Source organism: Mauremys mutica, chromosome 5 (genome assembly GCF_020497125.1).
Source record: "Mauremys mutica isolate MM-2020 ecotype Southern chromosome 5, ASM2049712v1, whole genome shotgun sequence".
NCBI lineage: Eukaryota > Metazoa > Chordata > Testudines > Geoemydidae > Mauremys > Mauremys mutica.
The window spans coordinates 84,717,629-84,739,261 of NC_059076.1; the positions used below are offsets into that span (position 1 = coordinate 84,717,629).

General features: G+C 43.5%; 1 protein-coding gene and 1 long non-coding RNA gene across 3 annotated transcripts; one reads left to right on the forward strand and one right to left on the reverse strand.

Moving 5' to 3' along the window:
- Positions 1-951: 951 nt before the first annotated feature.
- On the forward strand, positions 952-20,880 carry LOC123371618 (cytochrome P450 4V2-like). Of its 2 annotated transcripts, XM_045019397.1 has the most exons (12): positions 952-994; positions 1,683-1,800; positions 6,234-6,346; positions 8,922-9,007; positions 12,890-13,080; positions 13,525-13,594; positions 14,765-14,891; positions 15,835-16,026; positions 17,016-17,118; positions 17,619-17,753; positions 17,911-18,090; positions 19,726-20,879. In XM_045019397.1, the coding sequence occupies exons 2-12, from the start codon at positions 1,704-1,706 to the stop codon at positions 19,917-19,919; spliced, it is 1,488 nt and encodes a 495-aa protein (XP_044875332.1). In that variant the 5' UTR covers positions 952-994; positions 1,683-1,703; the 3' UTR covers positions 19,920-20,879. The 2 variants fall into 2 exon arrangements, with proteins under 2 accessions (XP_044875332.1, XP_044875331.1); XM_045019396.1 differs by lacking the exons at positions 952-994; positions 1,683-1,800 and adding an exon at positions 3,334-3,544 and having other exon boundaries at positions 19,726-20,880.
- Positions 1,057-3,856, reverse strand: LOC123371620. Its single transcript, XR_006579870.1, has 3 exons — positions 3,451-3,856; positions 2,893-3,064; positions 1,057-2,805 (listed from the first exon to the last, which is right to left on the reverse strand). It is a non-coding gene; the product is annotated as an uncharacterized LOC123371620 (long non-coding RNA).
- Positions 20,881-21,633: the final 753 nt, after the last annotated feature.

Consider the following 21,633-nt stretch of genomic DNA (forward strand, 5'->3'; position numbering starts at 1 on the left):
CAGCTTTTCAGGTTCTCACTTCAATAAGAAAAAAAAATGTGTTTGAGAAACACTGCCTGGTGGTGTTTCCAAAATGAAATGTGCTTCTCTGGACCAGCAGCTGCTGAGAAAAACTGACAGGTCTGCCAGAAGATACAATTTCTACACTGTCACTCAGCTATTGTTCATAACTTTGCAGGGTGGTTATGACTGCCTATTACAGAAGTAGACATAGCTTACAGTTGTTTAGAAATGTGATCAGAAAAAGCACAAAGATGCTAATCGTATACAATTACATCTCATACCTGTGGAGCCTGCAAATTCACTGTCTGTGCTAGAGAAATACTTAGTGAATATTATTAGCTCTGTGCTGTTGGCATTACATGTATTACTGTTATAGCCTTCTCAGAATAACCAGACAAACTCTTCCCTTATTGTCATGCTTACTGGAGGTACTGAAATGCAGGTGGAGTCAGGTTAAGGATCCTGGCATCCCTTTATCTCTGTACTTTCAGTGGCAGAGTGGGTGCAGACTAGGACCTTGCAACAGCAACACATGGTGTCATGACCATCCCCAGGTTCCAGCATTGTCATTCTCGTTTAGCAGGGCTTCTGACATTGGATCCCTGTTACTACTGCATTCTAGAAATTTGTTTGTTCACTGTTATGAGCACCTGGGAGCATAATATGCTTTAGCTAGCGAAGGGCCCTGTAGGTGCCACACTTGCTCCTCATAGCTGCCCCTTCCATCTGCCCCAGCTTACAAGACTGTCTACCTTTGGCAGACTTAACTATTCTCTCAGTCACACCCCAGCTGCAGCTCCCTGCCGTCTTTTATATTGGAAGCACCTGGTTTGTATCAGCTGGGGCTCATTTTGTAATGAGGGCTCGCTTAGGGGCAGGGGGCATTGGAATGGGGGAAGGGGAGGCAATGGCCCTCCCACTTTGTGTCACAGTCCTGGTTCCCTGCCTCTCCTCTTTGGTCCCCAAAGCAACACCCCCAGGCCAGGCTGGGGTAAGAGCTACATGGGCAGCTGTGGGGAGCCATGGACCCTCCACCTGCCATGGGCTGGGGGGGACCAGGGACACAGGGTGGGGACTGCTCTTGTGTACCCGCACCCCAGTCAAGTGGAGGAGCCCAGGTTCCCTGTCGTGGCTTCAGCTTCTGGCTTGGGTCAGGCATCTGGGGGAAGTGAAGAGGTAGGGATTGATCCCCCCCCCTTTTAGGAAGAATCCATTGCCGCTGCACAATCCCGAGTTCCCCAAGTCAGATGGCCTGGACCAATTGCAGGTTTGTCATTGCCGTGTAGAAATACCCTCCATGGCATTTAGGCACCTAAGTCTGTGAATCTAGCCCCACAACTCAGAGGAATGTCTACAGGTACCAAGTGACAACAATAAAAGTTAAGGGGCCAAATTCATAGGTTTAACTGCAAAGGTGTCTGTGGAGTTACACAAGGGATGATTTTGGCATAATGTGGTTCAAGCGGACGTGCAGGGGAAGTGCATGTGGTGACTGGAAGATGAAAGGTTGGAACAGTTGACTTGGCTGAGCTGGCAGCAAGCTGCCTAGCTTTTCCCATCTTCTTGTAAATAAGCAATAGTTGCTACACACCTAAAGGATATGGCTGCATTATTTCATTCAGGAAGATTTCTTTCCTCTCTCTGTCTGAGTTGTCTGACTTTACACTGGTGTCTCACAGGAGTCTGACTTGGCAAACCCTATGGGGAATCAGGAGCAACAAACACTCCCCAGCCTCCCAGATGGTGCAGTGGCAGACAGCTCTGAAACCTCCTCAGGCAGCAAAGGCAGCAGCACAAGTGAGTTATGTGGCAGCAGTTCACACCTGCTCTTCCCAGTCTGATCCAACATCTCCCAACTGACTGACTGCTCCTTTCTCACATAAGCTGCCTTCAGTCACCAGAGCCTTCTTCCCCAGTCCCTGTGATTTCACTCCCAGCTGTTCCAGACAGGCAGTCTGCCTCTTATAGAGGGTTGTGCTACTAGGTCTGTTTGCACAGGGCCTAGCACACTGGGCCCACTCTCGCCTGGGGTGTGTAGGCACTGCTGTAATACAGTTAATACTCATACACACAGATGTGTGCTGGTGTACGTGGAGGTGCTCAGGCAATGCATGGCTACCCCTTGCCCTATTTGGCTCCTGTACCTACGCTTGTCTCTGCTTGCTGTGGCTCCTTTGGCTGTGTGGATCCATGAGTTATGACTAGGCATTGAACAATGGATGCTGGATCCAGAGAAACCGAGCTGGGGTCAGTGACTCATTTGGTACAGGTATCTGGCCAAAGTCTTCATTGGTGTAAAGTGTCACAGCACCACATTTCACCACCAGAGAATTTGGCCAGTAACAGTGGCAACCTGCTCAGTCTCTCTTCCTGTGCACCATCACTATAGTCCTCTTGATTCAGCCAGTTCTGTAACAAGGCCCTGGGCAGTCACAGTTGTGGGACTGAGCTTATTGGTAACAGTAGCACTTCATATGTACAGCTCTTTACATGTGTATGTCTGGGCTATGTGGGGTATGCAGTGGAGTCTACAGGTGATGCATTTGTTTGGTTACAGCCAGTGTTTGTTGGCCATGCTGGTGGCTCTGTGTGACAGATGGCTGGGGTAGTCTTCTCCATGCCCATGGATCCAATTCAGTGTGGTTGTGTGTTGTTCCTTCTAGAATGTGTATCCCAGCTTTTCATACTTGTCCTGATTCTTCTTGGTTGTTGTGGTTTATCTCTCCTCCCCTCTGTAATATTGCCTGTGTCCTGAACCTATTCTCCATGTTGCCCACAAGGCTGGGAGTTCTGCCTTGGACCCTGCAGTAGGCAAGTGAAAAATGGTTTCACCCCTCTCACTATGAGCAGCAGTAGTTAGGGTCACTGACAATTACAGGGAGACCTCACCTGACCCTCCAAGTTCAGATCCTAGGCTGCTTAGTCTAATCCTCCTGCAGATCCCCGGTTACACAGCGAGAAAAAGGGCAGCCACAGATCACAGCAGCGTTTCATTCTCCAGGGTTGCTGGAGCAATTTGTAGAGGGTGGGGTGCTGAGAGCCATGGAACCATCTGTTAGCCCTGTATGTGAAGGAAACCACTTCAAGCCAGGGGGTGCAGCAGCTCCCCCAGCACCTACGCCTTCTGCTGCTCTGCTCCCTCCTCCTGCAGCCTCTGGGGATCCCTCCTTCCTTCCCACGACTTTGTTCCCAGGCCTCTCCCCCACCCCCGCTCGCCCCACCCCTGGACTCCGCTTCCCTTGTCTGGAGTCGGAGCCCGGGTCCTACACTCGGTGCAGCGTCCCGGGACTGCAGCTCAGTGCAGGCCCAGCCGCCGGGCTCGGGGCAGCGATGGGGGCTCTGCAGCTGGCTCAGGAGGGGGACCGGCTGCTCTACTGGGGGGCCGGAGTCATCACTCTGCTCTTCACGCTGCTGGCAGCCTTCACGTGCCGCCTGCTGCTGGATTACCTGGGGAAGTGGAAGGCGCTGAAGCCGATTCCGGGGGTCAGCCCCTGTTACCCTCTGCTGGGAAATACTGTGTTCTTGGAGCGCAAAGGGGAAGGTAACGGCCGCCCAGACACGTAGCGGTAGCTGCTTGCAAACCCCTCTCCCTCCTGCAGCATCCTCTCTCCGGGGTGACCGCAATGCCCCTGGGGATCAGCCCCGGCAACCGGGCGTACAGCGGTGTGGACATTTGTAAGGTGCTCGGGAAGTGGCTGGGGATTTCCGGGGGCTGTATAAGTAGGAGCTGGACTCGCCCCATCACTAATTGTTGTTGTAGAATAACAGAGTAGGAGTGTGCTGTTCTTACGTTTTTCCAAGCTGCAAACAAAACCAAAACAGTTTAATACTCAGCATCCTGCTGCATTTCTAGATCCAGGCAAAGCAGCCAGGCAGTATTTCCGAGACTCTACTTCAACCAACCAAAACCTCCTCCAGAAACCTCTGACAAGTCTTTATGGTTCCTGGGGTATTTCCCGCGCTATTTCCAATGAGTTTATAATTTGATTATAATTTGTTTCTTGAAAACAAGCTCTTAATTGTGATGTCCTGTCCCTTTAACTATTTGAGCACTCCCCTCTCCCCATTGCAAAGCCTCCGTTCTGTGTTACTTTCTCTTCTGCAGCCGTAATAATAGTTACTATGGCAGACAGCTGTGTTGCTTTCAGCTCCCCCCTGTGTCTTTCCACCCCTGTATGCTTTGAAATCCATTTCTTGTCTTTCAGTGAAACTTTAGATACCCTTGGTCAGCCTCTTTATGGTTAATGCATTTAAAAACAACTGCCATGGTAGATGTTTTCCCGCTACATTCTAAGGTAAAGGAGTCATGCTAAAGCGCTGGATAGTTACATAATTAGATGAGCCTCTTATGTTTATAAGAATTATTGTTTCAGAACAAACTTTCAAAGTGTAGGCAGTTTTTACTCCAAACTGGAACAGTTCCACATTACAGTGTTATGAGCCCTTCATTATGCTCCTCTGGTTTTCAAGACAAATCAGATAATACTAGTTCTTTTTTGACTGTGAGATTTTTCTATATTTCTATGAGTCTTAGTAAGGTGCTGAAGTTATTGTGCCTTTCTCCACAGTGAGATAGTAAAAATATCAATCTGCATGGATTTCTGTGCTTATTGTACCTGTGCAAATATGGGCTTTTGTGCTGTATTATTGAGCCTTGATGTTTTTTTAACAAAAGAGATCTTTCAGGTAAGTTTTATACCTGAAGTGGAATGAAGAAAAAGGGTTATTTAGTTGCTTTAACTTTGCTGCAGGGTGGGATGTGGTGGTTGTCCTGAAGAAGACAATACTATAAATCTACAGCGCCAGTTTCTGTCACAAAACTTAGAAACAGGCAACTATTTTTGGAAGAACAGGCATGATTGTGACAGAAGGCTGTTTGTAGATATAAAACATTCCATGCATTCTATGATCCATTCTATGCATCTGAAGAAGTGGGCTGTAGTCCATGAAAGCTTATGCTCAACTAAATTTGTTAGTCTCTAAGGTGCCAGAAGAGACCTTAGAGACTAACACATTTATTTGGGCATAAGCTTTCACATCTGATGAAGTGGGTTTTATGTCCAAATAAATCTGTTAGGATGGCACATACACAATGTGGTCACACAAAGGAGCTGTGAGGGGATGGAAGAGGCTGGTCAAGTCACACACAGGAGCTGTGAGATACTCAAGCATGTTCAGTGAAGAAGGAATCTTCAGAGATTTTTAGCTGTTAAGAGAAAGCAAGTCTCTACTGAACAAGTACAAAATGTTTTTTTTCAAAAGCTAAAAATGATCAAATTTGGGTGGATTTTTAGTGGGATGGCATAAGGTACATTCCTGACACACAGTCCACTCCTCTGCATGGAGGTGTTAAGTTATTTAAAAGTAAAGGCCTCAAGAATTTTTATAACATGAGCAAAACAACAACAACATATTTTTACTTAGCCTTGTCCTTGAAAACAACTGAACGGTTTTGGCTGAAATTTGGCTTGAGGTGAGCACCTGGCATGGGAAATTGCAACCCAAACTGTTAATTTTTGCCAAAATTATAAGCAACTAAAAATGAGGCCTTATAGTGGAAAGTGTCAGGCAACGTTAATAATAGGTGGTGACACTCTGGTCTTTTGTGTAGAAATTTCTCTCGAATGTGGACTCTAGCATGATTGTGGAATGATTTATTAATCTGCACAATCTCATTTCCCCTTTTGTCTCAGATGCTCTTGGTGCCATTTTAGAGGGACTCAGTTAAGGTCTTTAAAGTCAATCAGTTGAGGTTCTCTTGTACTTAATAGATGATCCTAAACCCCAAGGATTTATATTCCATCTATCATGTTGTTCAGAAAAATTAATCAGCGTGAGGATGGGCTTGTGCTAATGCACTGGGCTGGGAATCCGAAGAAATGTATTTAATTTCTAGCTTCGCCATAGATTTCCTATGTGACCTTGGGCAAGTCACATAGTCTCTTTGTGTGTCAGGTCCCCATCTGTAAAAAGGAGATAAAATATTTCCTTTATACTCTCTTTCATTTGTCCTTTCTATTTAGGTTGCAAGATTCCTGTGTCTGTACAGTGCTTATCACAATTTCAACTGGGACCCCTAAGTGCTACTGTAATCAAAATAATAAATAAGTGCAAAACATACTTGCTTTGTCACAGCAGCAAAACTAACACTACAGTGAACTCATGATCAATTACATGATTACAGAAGTTCTGTTTTTGACCTGTTCAAATTGATTTTTTCCACCTCACAGATTTCTTTAATCAATTAGTACACATCTTCAAAGAATACAGGAATCTACCCCTGCTAAAACTTTGGATAGGACCATTGCCTTTTGTGATTTTATATCATCCAGATACTGTGGAGGTGAGTGTTCCTATCTCATGTTTAATAGATTTGTTTGTACAAGTCATACAATTCATGACAGTTATTCCCTAATTTGAAATTTTGTGTTTGTTTCATCTCCAGATTTTATAGTAAACACTAAAAATGGCTGGTCATGAAGGACACGTGCCAGTCACCAAACTTCTTGTTACATCTAGAGCTTAGGCTTCATGCTGGTCTCCTCCTCCACCCTGCCTGCCCTCCCTGCCTGCCCTCCCTGCCTACTTTTGTGCAGGTGCTTTATAACTCTAGGCACTCAGGGGAGCACAGGGACTGCATGCCAGATGCTCCTCCCAGTGGTATGTTGCATGAGCTAAAGGGATGACACAAATCACTCCCTGTCAGTGCAACTCAGACACAGTGCCCTCGGTGTTCTCACTGCAGGGGTGTGAGTACAGCATCCCCTTTACTATGGCAGGTGCAAATAGTGCAGTCTAGCCCTGAATGGTTTGTAGTTCGCTTAGAGATAAATGCAAAATTTCTTCTTCTGTGTCTTTACATTGATTAAAAATACTTCCGAGATTCTCGACTAAGTGAGAGAAAATGTTTATCCAGGTTTTGGACTGTGGAAAACCTTGAACTTCACTTCGCATTATCAACATAACAGGTTCTGACAGCAGATACTGTGTTAATGATCCACTAGTTTAAAACATCAGTGTTGTGCTATTATCTTCGAGGTACAGTTGTTTTTTATTAGCAAGTGATATATGGGTGAGATACATTTTACTGTATTTATTAAATAAAGTGCATACAAAGAAATCTCTCAACAGGACTTGAGGACTGATGGAAATGATATAATTTGCATCAATCAGATTAAAACTGAAAAAAGTGTTTTAATTAAAATCATAGGCATTATTTTATAAAGGAGGATGCATTATTTAGAGTAACCTTAAGGCAACTCTGTTGTTGAGGTATCTCTTCTGCCACTGATTATCAGGACACTTGTTTATGTATTAAAATGTATAAAATGTGCCTGCTACCATCAGCCTCTAGGTGTGTATGTAATTTAGTCTTTATACATCCAAGAAATTCAGGTTAACCCAGTGTTATCCCTAGGAGCCCCGTCTACCCTCTGCCATGGACTGGAGTAAATCTGCCTCTTCAGTATGCTCCCCCATTCCTCCTGACCCCATGGAAATACCTCTGGGGATATATCAGTTCTGTGGAGTTAAGAGGGGTAGTTGAATAAGCTGCTGAGGAAGCTGCTGGAAGCACAGCACCGGCTTAAACCTGCAGAATTCCTATAAAAATCTACTAGGCCAACTAAAAATCCAGGAGGCTGACAAAATGACTTACCTTACTGGTAATAAGAGTCTGTGTTTGTCCCCCACCCTTTCCCAAGAAAACAATCAATTTTTTTCCTCTGAAAAGACTCTTCTTCACAAACTTGTGGTTATCGCTCTCAGCTCCACTTCGGAGACTGACCTCCCTTGGGTTTGGGAAGACATCGCTGCCTTGGTGTAAACAGTCCAACCAGAAATCAATTATCTTCACAGTCCGAAGGGCTAGAAACTTAACTTTAAAAATGAAAGCTTAGATTCTGCACAAGATGGTGTCATTCACCCAAGAAAGACTCCTATTCTAGTTGGCAGGGGTGGCTCCAGGCCCCAGCATGCCAAGCGCATGCTTGGGACGGCACGCCGCGGGGGGCGCTCTGCTGGTCGCTGGGAGGGCGGCAGGCAGCTCCAGTGGACCTCCTGCAGGCGTGCCTGCGGATGCTCCACCGGAGCCGCGGGACCAGCGGACCCTCTGCAAGCACATCTGCGGGAGGTCCACCGGAGCCGCGAGACCGGCGACCGGCAGAGCGCTCCCCGTGGCGTGCCACCGTGCTTGGGGCGGCAAAATGGCTAGAGCTGCCCTGCTAGTTGGGCAAAGTTTGTAGATGTATTACATACATAATTATATTCTGTGTCTCCTGTTTAATATTACTGTTAGGAAGATGTACTTTACCAGTACATGAGAGAGACAGAACCTCTGTTAAATAAATAAAATATATGAAATATACTGATCTCATGGAACTGGAAGGGACCCTGAAAGGTCATTGGTCCAGCCCCCTGCTTCACTAGCAGGACCAACTACTGATTTTGCCCCTAAAGTGGCTCTCTCAAGGATTAGAACTCACAGCCCTGGGTTTAGGGGACCAATACTCAAACTACTGAGCTATCCCTCCCCCCCTCAGTTCAGGTTGTCAGTCCAAGCATCCATCTTTCCTTTGGCCTGGGCGATATTGCAATACAATAATAAGGAATGTCACATTCATACTATTGACTATTACAATCCATCAGAACATTTTCCTGGTCTTACAGTGTAGTATCAAAGTGATGTATTTTTATTGTGATAAATATTTCCTTGATAATGACCTCTCCTGTACCTCCATGGTTTGTAAAGTTGACTGAGCAATGCAAAGCAATCTCTGATTGTAAATGAGTGTTTACGTTTATAGGACAGCAGTCATAACTTTAAATATATTTTGCAAGTGCCCTCCTCCTAAAAAACAGTGTTATCAACTTCTTCTTTTAAAGAGATATTTCTCCTCTGTCTTTTCTCCTATGGGTAGGTTATTCTAAACAATTCAAAGCACATAGAAAAATCTTTTCCGTACAAATTTCTACATCCATGGCTTGGCACAGGACTTCTAACAAGGTAGCGTAATATATAAATAGTCATGTACCTTTAAAGTTATAAAAAGTTAAATTCTAAGATATAATGTATATTTACAGCCTGAAGACTAGAATGTGTTATATTTTATTTGCTAATAGGCAGAATAAAAGCATAATTATGCTCTGTATATTAGAATCTAAAGTACAGATGCCCAAAGACCCACGTATCACCTGCAGGGCCATAAAATGGGGTCCTCCAGCCACCATCTGGAGTCTAGAAAGGATCAGTTCTTGAAAGGATCATGTTATGTGAGGAATGTGAATGGGACTTTAGAGCAAATGATTGTCTGAGAGAGGATTTTCTGTACCACTCAGAGCAGTGGTCCACCCAGTCTGGTGTGCTGTCTCCAGTAGTGGCCAATCCTTAATGTTTCAGAGGAAGGTGAACCCCAGACGTGAAAGTAAGCCGATACGGTCCAGTACTGCATACACAGTCGACCATACTGGCAGGGGGCAGCTTCTCTGCCTGGCAATTTAAAAGGGCCCTGGGCTCCGGGCAGCAGCCAGAGCCCCTGGCCCTTTAAATCACCACCAAAGCCCTGCTGCTGGAGCCCTGGGGTAGTGGCTGTGAGGCCCAGGCAGTGATTGAAAATGGCCAGGGGCTCTGCTGCTGTAGTGGCGGCCGGGAGCCTTGGGCCCTTTAAATCACTACTAGAGCCCCAGGGCCCTTTAGATCGTGATTTTAAAGGGCCCAGGGATCTAAAGGCCCTGCCCCTTCCAGTTGAGGCCCCTCCTCCTGCTCAGGATCCGGTCCCTGCATACCAGTAAGTCCCTTAAATTACTTTCACCCCTGGTGAACCTGCACCATTCCCCACAAGAAAACTGGCCAATTGTGCATTGGGAAAAAAATTCCTCCCTGATGCTTTCAGGTGACTGGCTGAAACCCTGAAGAATGAGTTTTGATTATAATCATTGTCTTAACACAGAGCCGCAAGTGTAAATGAGCATGCTGAGGGCAATGCAGACACACCTGTTCTCCCCATGGTCCATGAAGAAAAGGGACAAAGGGATTCATAAATTCACAGATTCTGAGCTCTTAGAGCTTTATTGTTCTTAGAACTTAAGTGTGGCTGCTGGGGTGTAATGAAAAGCAAGTTTGCAGACAGAAACTGACTCACAGCTTGGATTTATGTGTTATATCAAATACATAAACACACCACCTTTATCAATTATACGCACTTATCACCTCTGCTGAAGGGATATTATTATTATTATCCTATTATTATGAATCATGATTATTAGGGTAATGCCAAGGGACCAACCAATATCAGGGCCTCTTTTTGCTAGGCACCATACACATTCACAGCAGTAGATACTCCTTTCCCTGAAGAAGAGCTTACAGTATAAGTAGACAAGACAGACACAGGGTGAGGGAAAGGGATGTGACCCCACAAGCAAGGTGAATAATGTGGAAGCACAAATGTCATACTAGTGCTATAATTTTTTCTGAAGGAGGCTAGGAGGAGATTCACACAACAGAAAAGGCAGGAAAGAAGAGTGATGAGAGGGATAGAGCAGATGAGAAGAGGGAAGGGAGAAAGGTATATGGGGCAGGTGAGATGTGGAGGGAAGCTGAGGTATAGAGACATTAGCTGTTTGCTCCAGTCCCTTCCCCCAGTCAGCACAAGGCAAAGAAAGTCCAGTCAAAGCTGTGGAAAATATTATCAGTGTTCATGGGTGCCTGCTTCAGTTGCTTCTGCTGCTGCTCTGCTGGCTTCGGTCTCTGGCTGGCTCCTCTCTGCTGTTTTTTTCCCCAGAGGATATGTGCCTGGGGAGGGAAGGCACCTAATGTCCACTGTGGATGTCTCCCCTGTACAGTTCTGGGGATGGCATTCATGAGGGAGGGCTGGCCCTGGCTAGGCCCCACTTTACTCCTCCCCCAGTGCAATAGTACCTACTTACCTATATTAGACTTGTGCTTCCAGAATAGCATATCTGCCATTTCTGATCTTTTGTAAATATTTTGGTGATTATTTCCCCCATAATTTTTTGCTGTTTAGAAACTCAGAATGAACTAACACTGTGGCTGGATCTCAGCAATGCTGCATTCTTGACTTTCACCCTATAGACAAAGGAGGGTCAATTCAAGAAAATGATCAGTTTGGGGACATTTAAAAAATAGGAGATTTCAGCGGGAGGGGCAGTTGTGAGCTCCCCTGCTCGAAACAGGAAGATACTGTGTTCCCTGCTGAAACCATCTGAGACACAGGCTAGGACTCCTCTTAAGACTGCAGCAGGGATTCAGCGTAAGGAGCAGACAGGCTAGAGTAGCTGAGGAGAGAAGGCCCACTGGCTCCTTTGGCCAGGCTGTGTTGTGATGGTGCAAGATCAAGCACATCCATACCTCAGAGACTAGCAGTAGTTGGGAGAGGGGACTGGAGAAGCATCAGTGACACCCACTAGACACCCCAGGAGAGGGGAACGTGGAGTAGACTTGGCCCACCCCAGAATGAGCCAGATGGCTTTGGAGGCTGGGATCAAGCACCCTGAAAGAGCTTTATGGGAACAGGGAGACTAGTTGGTCTCATTGCAATAGAAACAGCTATTTGCAGGGGACAGGGACCACAGAAATGTATACGTGGCCAGTCTCCATCCCATCACCTTAACAGCTCTGTGGGAGATGAATCCTCTTCTCTGAGAAACATTTGGTAGATGATACCGATGTAATAAATTGGACATTAGGCAGTAACTATCCCTAACCCTCACTTTTCTACATAGTGGAAAAACGAGGGCAGCCACCGTGGGTGAAGATGGGCTTAGCTGGAGATGGGTTGCTAAATATTTAACAAAGGGCTTTTTATTTACCCTTCTCCTCATCCACTTACACCTCAAGTGCCTTCACAATATCATCCCTTGCCTTAGGATAATTTTTTGTTCACAGTATTTGTCTTGCAGCAGCTACAGTTAGCACCAAGCTGTTAGTAGCATTGTATGATTAGAAGATTTTTGTAGCAAAATGTACTTCCACTTTGCCCCTTATGGTGAGCGGTGTTGGCTGCAACTACCAACATTAATTTATATATGAAAAATGTTACAATTCATTAGAGCCACTCTTTACTGTCATCAGTGAAGATGGACTAACAAAGACTACATGGTCTACCAGGGCCGCACAGAGGATTCCGGGGGCCCGGGGTCTTCGGCGGCGGGGGGCCCTTCCGTTCTGGGACCCACCGCCGAAGTGCCCCGAAGGCCCGTGGCGGGAGCCCCTTGCCGCCGAATTACCGCCGAAGCGGGACCCGCTGCGGGTCTTTGGGGCACTTCGGCGGCGGGTCCCGGAACGGAAGGGCCCCCCGCCGCCGAAGACCGGGTTGCGCTTCGGCGGCGGGTCCCGCTTCCCCTCCGCCCCGGCCCCAGCCTCTTACCCCCGGCTCCCTCCTCACCCGGAGTCTCAGCGCCTCGCCGGAACAGCCGCAGCGTGCGGCCGGCGGGGCCTGAGCTCCATCCCGCTCAGAGCCGCATGGGGAGGGGGCGGGGCTGGGAGCTCCACGCCGAGCGGAGGGAGCAGAGCTCATCCCGGAGCTCGCAGCCCCGCCCCCTCACCGCGGGGCTCAGGGGCTCCGCCGGAGGCACGGCGCTTGATGCGCTGAGACTCCAGGAGAGGGGCGGAGGTGGGAGCCTCCGCTGTTCTCTTGGGGGCCCCGGCAGAGCCCGGGGCCTGGGGCAAATTTCCCCCTTTGCCCCCCCCTCTGGGCGGCCCTGTGGTCTACTGGCAACATTTGAAAAGATTAGCTCTAAGAATTTCTCTACCAGTTTTAACTACTCTAGTGAAAGTAATTGTATAGTCACTGATCACTTCCTCAATCAAAAAACTGTTTCTTTTTTGGTGAGGTTTTTTATACTTAATTTCCAACTCTTTATTTTGAAGCACTGGAGATAAGTGGCGTTCCAGAAGGAAAATGATAACTCCCACATTCCACTTCACAATCTTAGCTGATTTTCTAGAAGTTATGAACGAACAAGCCAGTATTTTGGTTGATAATCTTGAAAAGCATGTTGACAAAGAACCCTTTGATTGCTTTCTAGACATCACTCTCTGTGCCCTGGATATAATCTGTGGTAAGTCCTGGTGATGATTCAACAGTTGCTATAGAAGTGCTGTAAATGAGGACGAGACTACAGCTGTCCACAATGCTACAGTTTCATTTGTTGAGATAATTGACATAAAAGTCCTGCTGGTCTTCCACCACTACTTTTGTATTATCAACACTGAACACATCTTTTCTGTTTTAATTATGTTTGTGTCTATCTGAACAATCAAATATTGTGTTATGGAGTGGAACAGAGATATGGAATCTAACCTGAGGGAGAGTTAAAGGAACAGGAATATTAGGACTAGACTCACAAAGAGAGTACACATTTTAAAAAAAGAGAAACGCCATGAGATGAGGCTGTAAATGGCTGCAATGCTTTCATGCAACTCCTGGCCGTATGTTCTCAATGTACTGCTGGCTTTCCACCCAGCTAACGTATTCTTAATAAATTTCTCTTTTCTCTTTCTAGAAACTGCGATGGGCAAGAATGTTGGTGCGCAGAACAATAGGGATTCTAAATATGTCCGTGCTGTTTATAAGTAAGTGTAGATCTTTCAAGTCTGTCTTATAGTTTTGTTGGTGTAGGATTGAGAATGCCACTGTCAGCTATAGCACCTCAGATCTTTCTAAAGCAAAATCTGGTAGGACAACCAGGCCTGCACAAGGCCCGCTGTGCAAGTTAGGTCTTTCATTGCCCATGTGTGGGGATGGGGGAGTGTATATGGAGGTAGAGTGGCAGGATTATGGTAGAGCCTATGCAAGCTGTACGTGCACAGAAGAGACCTCTGTAATGGCTCCACAAGGCCAGCTCCTGTAATGTGTGAACATGTTGCAGTTGCAAATCGGCCTTTCCATAGCTAATATTGGCTGGACTAGTCACCACAGCTCCTTTTGAGCCTTGTTTGGGGTGGAGGCAGAGGAGGGGGGACACTGAATCTACATAGTACATTGAGCCCAACTCACTGTTGATTTGCACCTTGTATAAACATTTACACAGTGCAAAGTGAGTGTGAAATGATGTCAGGTTAGAATGGTAATGTTTTTCACTCATCGTGTGTTAGTGTAAAAGACTACAGGAGGTGCAACACAACAGTGAAGTAAGAATAAATTAGAGTCACACCGTAGCAGTGTAAAGTGACCTTACATTGGGTGTAAGTGTAATTTATTCTAATTCCAAGGCCCCTTTTTATTGCCACAGCAGTATAAAAGCGCCTTAGTGACCATAAGAATCAGACCATACAGGTCTACATCAGATTATATTAGACCAAGCATTGCATTGGTAATACGATGATTTGTTTTGTGACTGATCCTATTGCAAACACAGATTAATATTGTGGACTTCAGTAGAGTTATTCCAGATTTACATTAGTGTGACCAAGATAAAAAGTTGGCCTTAGGGTTTTTTTCATAGTGGCAAACTTCTTGGATTAATACTGATTTGTATGGGAAAATAGATTTCACTGGACAGAATCATTTCTATAAATAAAAATGTGAAAAGTATTATAGCTGGTACTGAGCATTATAATTAATTAAAAGTGGATTGAGGGCATCCCTAAAGATTAGACAAAATGGTTTGTGTCAGCTACATCAAGTGGTACTTGCATCATCCTGTCCAGGACCAGGAAATTTAGACCTTATTAGACTCTGGTGGACATGTTGTGAATATGTTTTTAGAAATAAATATTATAATGCTATTTTTGTTACCCTAGGATGAGTGACCTCATTCATCATAGACAGAAGTCTCCTTGGCTTTGGCCTAACTTGATGTACCCTATGTTCCAAGAAGGAAGGGAACATAATAGAAGCCTCAAGATCCTTCACAGTTTTACTGACAACGTAACCAGTTATTCCTTTTTCTATTGTGTTCCCAGCAATGAAGAGAAATAATGTAATAAATATAGAGATTCCAGATTGTGAATGTGGTGACAGAGAATCAGCCATTGGGATCAACGCCTTATCTGTGGTACATATATAATAGGAGAACTGAATGTTTATGATATTCAGTCCCTAAAGAACTAGTTGGGCAAAGTTTGTAGATGTATTACATAAATAATTATATTTATAATAATTATATTTATTTATATATATACATTTTGCTTTGTTCTGGTGCTTTGTCCAGTACGTAAATATTTCAGTTCAGATCTGAATTTTGAGAAAATGATAGAAATTTGGACTGCATGGAAAACTTAAATATAAAAACCCCAATGAATACACTTCAGGAAGGAAAAAATACATGGAGATGACCTATTTTTTATAAAAGTCCACTAGTTTCTCTTAATTTTAAATCCATAGAAGTAACATCTGATTTTAATTCATTTTCTCCAGCTATAATGGTGTGCTTAACATGGGTTACCAGTCAAATCCTGTCTTTCTTTCTATAACAATTTGATGCTGATTTGCATTCTGTGTGAGGCACTATCACTGTACAGTATTATAATATTGCTTACTACAGACACGGTGTTGAAGACTCAGAAATGAAGGACAATCAAAGCAAAGAGCCAGCATGGACTTAAAAACTCAGATTCTACATGAGTCAAAACCCTGACCTGTGCAAACTCAGTCTACAATAGGAAAACAAATACTAAGGGAAATACTAAGGGGGTATAGATGTTGCTTAATATCACCAACCAGTGCATAGTATGGAGTCAGCGGTAGAGTCAGTCTTTAAATATCTGGGATAAAATTTATTTTAAAGTACGTGTATTTTAAAGCAGTGGCCACACACTTAGATTGTGGAATCTAAACTGTGGAAAAAATAATATATTGATTTATATCTAAGGTTATTGCAGAAAAAGCCCATGAAATAGAGAACCACACACAACAGAAAGATGACTTTGATGACAACTGCGAACAAAGTGGGCCCAAAAGGAGAAGGGCTTTTCTTGATATGCTTCTCAGTACAACTGATGATGAAGGGAACAAACTGAGCTACATGGATATTCGAGAGGAAGTGGATACTTTCATGTTTGAGGTACTCCAACTAAACTGAATGGTCCCAGTCTCTTCCCACAATGAATCTCTTTATACTTCTAATCACTTTTGTTAGCTGTCTTTGGATCCTTTCCATTACACTTATATTGGTTGTGATACAGGATGAGTGGAAATGATCACACTGCATCTGGTTCCCTGCTGTACTGCTCCAGTTTTCTGCTAGTGTAAATCTGTACTCCTGGAGGCAATGGAATTAATTGTATTGTGGTTGCTATTACTCTATAGCATAATTAGAGTACATTTGATTAAAATTAAACTACTTGTACTAAAATCTGTTGCTAGTGAACATTCTCTTGTTTTCTTTAGCATATAGTACCTGAATGGCTGAGTTTTATGTTTGCCATATATAATCTTAGCAAAAATTAAATTGCCTTGCCCTCTTCTGATAATTGATGGTAATACTGTATATTTTATCGTGGGATAGGAAAGATAGTGAGTAACTAAAAGTCAGGTATACTTACATTTCATTGTAAAGCGGTGAAGAAGGGCAAATGCCCTTCCAACAGATGACTGAGGAAAAAATAGTGACTTTAAGATTGCTATATAGTGTTTAAATTATTGTGACTGTTGAAAGAGATTTAGTGGGTCAACAAGTTTATGTCTACAAGGAAGCAATAGCAAACCTCTTCCTCATAGAGACTGAAAGTAGAGGAAGACCCTTCATCCAGCCAACATAGAAAAGCTAAGTAATAGAAGAGGGCTGGCAAACGGACTTCTGCTTATTAATTATTATGATTTGCTTCCGTTTTTTTCTTATCTTAGTCTCCATCCATCCTATTACATAACTGGTTATTTCTTGTTCAGTCTTAGGTACCAAATTGTTACATGATTCATATTGTCTTACCCTTTCTTCTGTATCTGTACAGTTAGGCTACACCACTATGATATCCCTAATTCTTTGTATATATTTATCTTCATATGCATGAGGACAATGCAGATCTGAACATCTGAGTAAATCTGTACTTCTAGGGGCATGATACAACAGCTGCTGCTATGAACTGGGCCATCTACTTACTTGGATGCCATCCTGAAGCCCAGAAGAAAGTTCACAGAGAATTGGATGAAGTGTTTGGTAAGTTTCTACTCTTTCCTTGGATGTGGGTGTGAGTTTGCACGGTACAGGATATGGTTTACATATTCATTTCTGTGTAGAGGTTTAAAAGGCAAATAAACCACAGAACTGCCACTGTATGTGCTGTAACTCTTCTGCGGAGAACTCAATGTCACTAGGAGTTGGTTGGATGCTAAGGGAGTGGTGACAAATTTCAGTACTCAGATTGTAGGCTTTTTGGGGCAAGAACCATCTCTTCTATCTTTGTACAGTGCCTAGCACAATGGGGTCCTAGTCCATGACTGGGGCTCTTCAATGCTATCTCAATACAAACAATACATAATAATAGTTTAAGGACATCACAAGAATGAAATAGAGATAAATGATTCAAACCCATAAGTACAGTGGGGCAGTTGTAGTTTGGTCGTTGTTTAAGATAGCTGTGAGCCTCTTAAAATAGCTTGTGTGTTTAATCTGATTAGCACAGTTGTTTCTCACACCACTGTCCTGATTCTGATCAGGGAACTCTGACCGGCCTGTCACAGTGGATGACTTGAAGAAGCTCCGATATCTTGAGTGTGTTGTTAAGGAAGCCCTTCGTCTCTTCCCTTCTGTTCCATTCTTTGCCCGCACCACAAGTGAAGATTGCCATATTAGTAAGTAGTTCTCAGCCTTTTGTGTGTATTCATCATTTTAGATATGATAAATATCTGCTCCGTCAAGGTGGTGCCCGCATCAAGAATTGGTTTTAAGTTTTGTATCCATTTAGAGAAAGCCACTTACTTCACTGGCATGTTGATACTATTTTTGCAGGAGGATTTAAGATACCAAAAGCAACAGAGGTAGTTGTGGTTCCTTACGTACTGCACAGAGAACCGGAGATTTTTCCAGACCCGGAAGAATTTAGGCCTGAGCGATTCTTCCCTGAGAATTCTAAGGGAAGGCACCCATATGCATATGTGCCCTTCTCTGCTGGACCCAGAAACTGTATTGGTATGTAGTAAAGTGTAATAGGTCCCGTATATGTTTATTTTCTTACCACTTAGGTGAAGGTGCCTTTGCTGTAGTACGCACAACAGAGCCTATGAATTTGAATGGAAATTTCAGGTCTCTGTGGCTGATAACTGCAGCAGAGCAACTTTTACCAGTATCTCACATTATCATTGTCACAACATTTTCTTTCTTCCCGTGGGGTTCTTCAGAGTCCACATTACGCCCACTTTATTGTTTTCCTCCTTACTGGGACATGCTCCATATGTAGCAGTGTATCATGCTAACTTCAGTTCTGCTCAAGAGGTCTGGACACATCCTCAAGACTCCAGAACCCATCAAAGACACCCTGACAACTCACTAGGGAACAACACGAGCCACTGTCTTTCTCTCCTTTCCCTTGGGATATGTTTGCTGGCTATACAATGATCTCAACCAACAGGCTGGAGGGGAAAATTTAAGAACCCTCCTCTGTCTTCTGTACTTATTGGTGAGGTGTTCACTGAATTCCTAAACTTGTAAGCTTTTCAGGGTATGGATTGTGTCTGCAATTGTTTCTCTGAAGCACCTAACAGAGCTATGGGTATTAAAAAATAAACAACTTTTGGAGTTGATGTGACATCAGAGAAGCTGTTCCTCTATTGATCCTTCATCTAGAAGCACTATTCTACCTCAAATGGGTCAAAATACTGAAAGGAAGATAAATTTCCATTGCTCTGATTTCATTTCATTTTCAGGATTTCATTCCATTTTGTATGGGTCAGTCCCAATGACAGAAGCACCACAATTGGCAATGCTCTCAGCAGCAGGTGCTGAGATTCTTCTGTCAGCAGTGCGAAGTTATAGTAGACATTCTCAGGAGTCCAAATATTTAGTGAAGCTAAAATTAACCCGCCCCCTCAAAGATTACTCTTTTGTTCTTGATCAGATCTTCGTGTGTTGAAAGATGATCTAATTTATTATACCCAGGCTAATTAATTATTGTTTCTAGAGCACTCAAAGAAGTTTGGACGCTTTGCAGACATAAAGATTCCTGCATAGATAGTTGGCAGTCTGAATAGACAATGTACAGAGAAGGGATTGAGGGAAGGGTGAGATACAGCACAAGACACCTTTTTTAAATCCACACCTCTTTGAGTTAAATCTTTGGCTAAGGGCTTGTCTGCACTTGAAACACTGTCAACCTAGCACTGTGTACCCCAGGGGTTAGGTTGGTATAGCTGCATCTCTCAGGGGAGTGGATTTTTCACGCCCCTGAGAGATGAAGCTATACTGATGTAAATTTCTAGTGTAGACCAGGGCGAATTGTTTGGTCTGTGACCCTTATCAATTTGCTTAGTTCTTTTTTTTATTTCTATTTTTTTGCCCCTCCTCTTTTCTTGTAAACCTTTGATCATCTGCTTAATTCCTCTCCCTCCCTACCACACCAGCACACTCCACTTTTAGGATAAAAAATAGACATAATTCTGTCCTTCCTCTTGTGTGTGCACATCCATTCAACCCTGAATTTGGCCCATATTGGTTTATAATCTGTGACACCAGATGCACAGTTATTCCCATGCTGCATTTTGTGGGAAACCTTTGACGTGTAATTACGAGTACTAAACTACTACTGGTTTTTTCCAATTTAACCTGAAGGCCAACGCTTTGCACAGATGGAAGAGAAAACTGTTCTAGCCATCATCCTACGGCACTTTTGGGTGGAAACAAGTCAAGAGCGAGAAGGGCTTGGCCTCGTGGGAGAACTAATACTTCGCCCAAATAAGGGCATTTGGATCCAACTGAAGAGAAGAGAGTGTGTGTCAGAAGAAGAAATCTCACAAGGATTTTAGATCCTAAAACATGTGCTCAGCAGTATAATGTAGTGCACTCTGATCACAAAATCTTTTTACAGAATTGTAAATATATCAAAATATTTCAGAATCTCTAGGCCTTTCGTACTAAGGATATGATCTTTTCCTCCCATTCAGATGGCAGGATGTCTCAGAAAGTAGCATTGACAGTTGATAATCTTGTATCCTTACCATCCATTGTCTTGGCACATTCCATCATCTTCTCTGAGATGACCATTCATGTCGCTCCTTGAAATGGTCAATTGACTGACTTCTCACCCTTGAGGGAAAGTTAATAAAGTTTAGGACATGCCCAGTTTCCACTCTCCAAGAGTAGGGTTATGGAGGTTGTCTTCTAACCATAGTCTATAACAGCACTTTGTGTTGGCAATTAAGAGTCTCCATTAGAATATTTTTGGTGGATGAGTTCCCTTATTTGAGGGAAATTAGACAACTGTAGTTCTCGCCTGGAACTGTGGCAGGCGATTTAATGTAGATGATTTTATGTGAATTTGGAGCTATCTGCAAACAATGAACCAGATCCTTGGCTGGTGTGAATCAGCTTATCTCTGGGGACTTAAATAAAATAATAAATAATAATTGACTTCAATGGAGCTGGGTGAGTTTACACCAGCTGAGGATCTGGACCAGTATATTTTTAGTTATTATGTTTGGGAGTTTTTGGTGAATTCATTCAGTAATTTGTCATGTGTTAAATAAACTCCACTCTCACTTACAGCACTGCAGCCCTCCGAGCTTCAGTAGGGTTGCAGTACAATGAGAGGAGAATTTGTCAAATGACTTCAAGTGTGCCTATTGAAGGAAAAGAAATATTTTCCAACATGTATGTGTTCTTCACAGTTATTTTTGAATGTTATTGTATCCTTGATTGTTGGATTAATTTGTCATGTAATTTATAGTATGATATAATAAGCAGTTGATTCTCATTGAGATTTATGTAAATCTCTGCATTTTAAATGATTGTAACCATTTACAAAGGAACTAAGTATCAAATTATTAGAAGGGGTTTTTCTTGTTGTTCAGTTACTGTTTCTGGCACTTTATTCACACAACAATCCTCACCACATGAGCTTCTTTCCTTAGGATACAATGAAAACAGAGGTAGTGTCGAGCGTAACCACCCTCCCTTAACAGAGCAGGAACTGGAGGACAAGGTGGGGATTCTGTATCTGCCTAGTCTGTGCACAAAATGAGAAGTTTGGTTGCCAGCACAAATAACTAATAATTTGGCACGCAGGGCCAACATCTGTTGCAATACCCAGGTCCTGTGGAAAAACAAGTATGTTGATCATGTAATTAAAGACTGTATCGTACTTAGAGCTGCATGAATAATGGATTTGTAAGTTTGCTGGCAATTCAAAAAAAATGACAAAAACCATTTTGTTTTGGATTGAACCATTAATGAAATTATTCAGAGTATTGAACAATCAACAAATTTTAAATTGGGACAAAACACAATGTTTTGAGCTGAAATTTTTCATTCTAGTTTTGGGCATTTTTATAAAAACAAAGCCTGGATTCACGAGAGGGGGTCGGGGAAAGAGCTTCCTAGTAACCTTTAGCCGAGAGGTTTGGGTACTTTCCTAGGATGTGGGAGACGCGGATTCATTTCTCTCCCTTGCTGATATAGACAGTGTATTTGAACTTCACTAATACTCTCCAGATTCAAGAACGTGTCCTAGCTTCTCAGTTA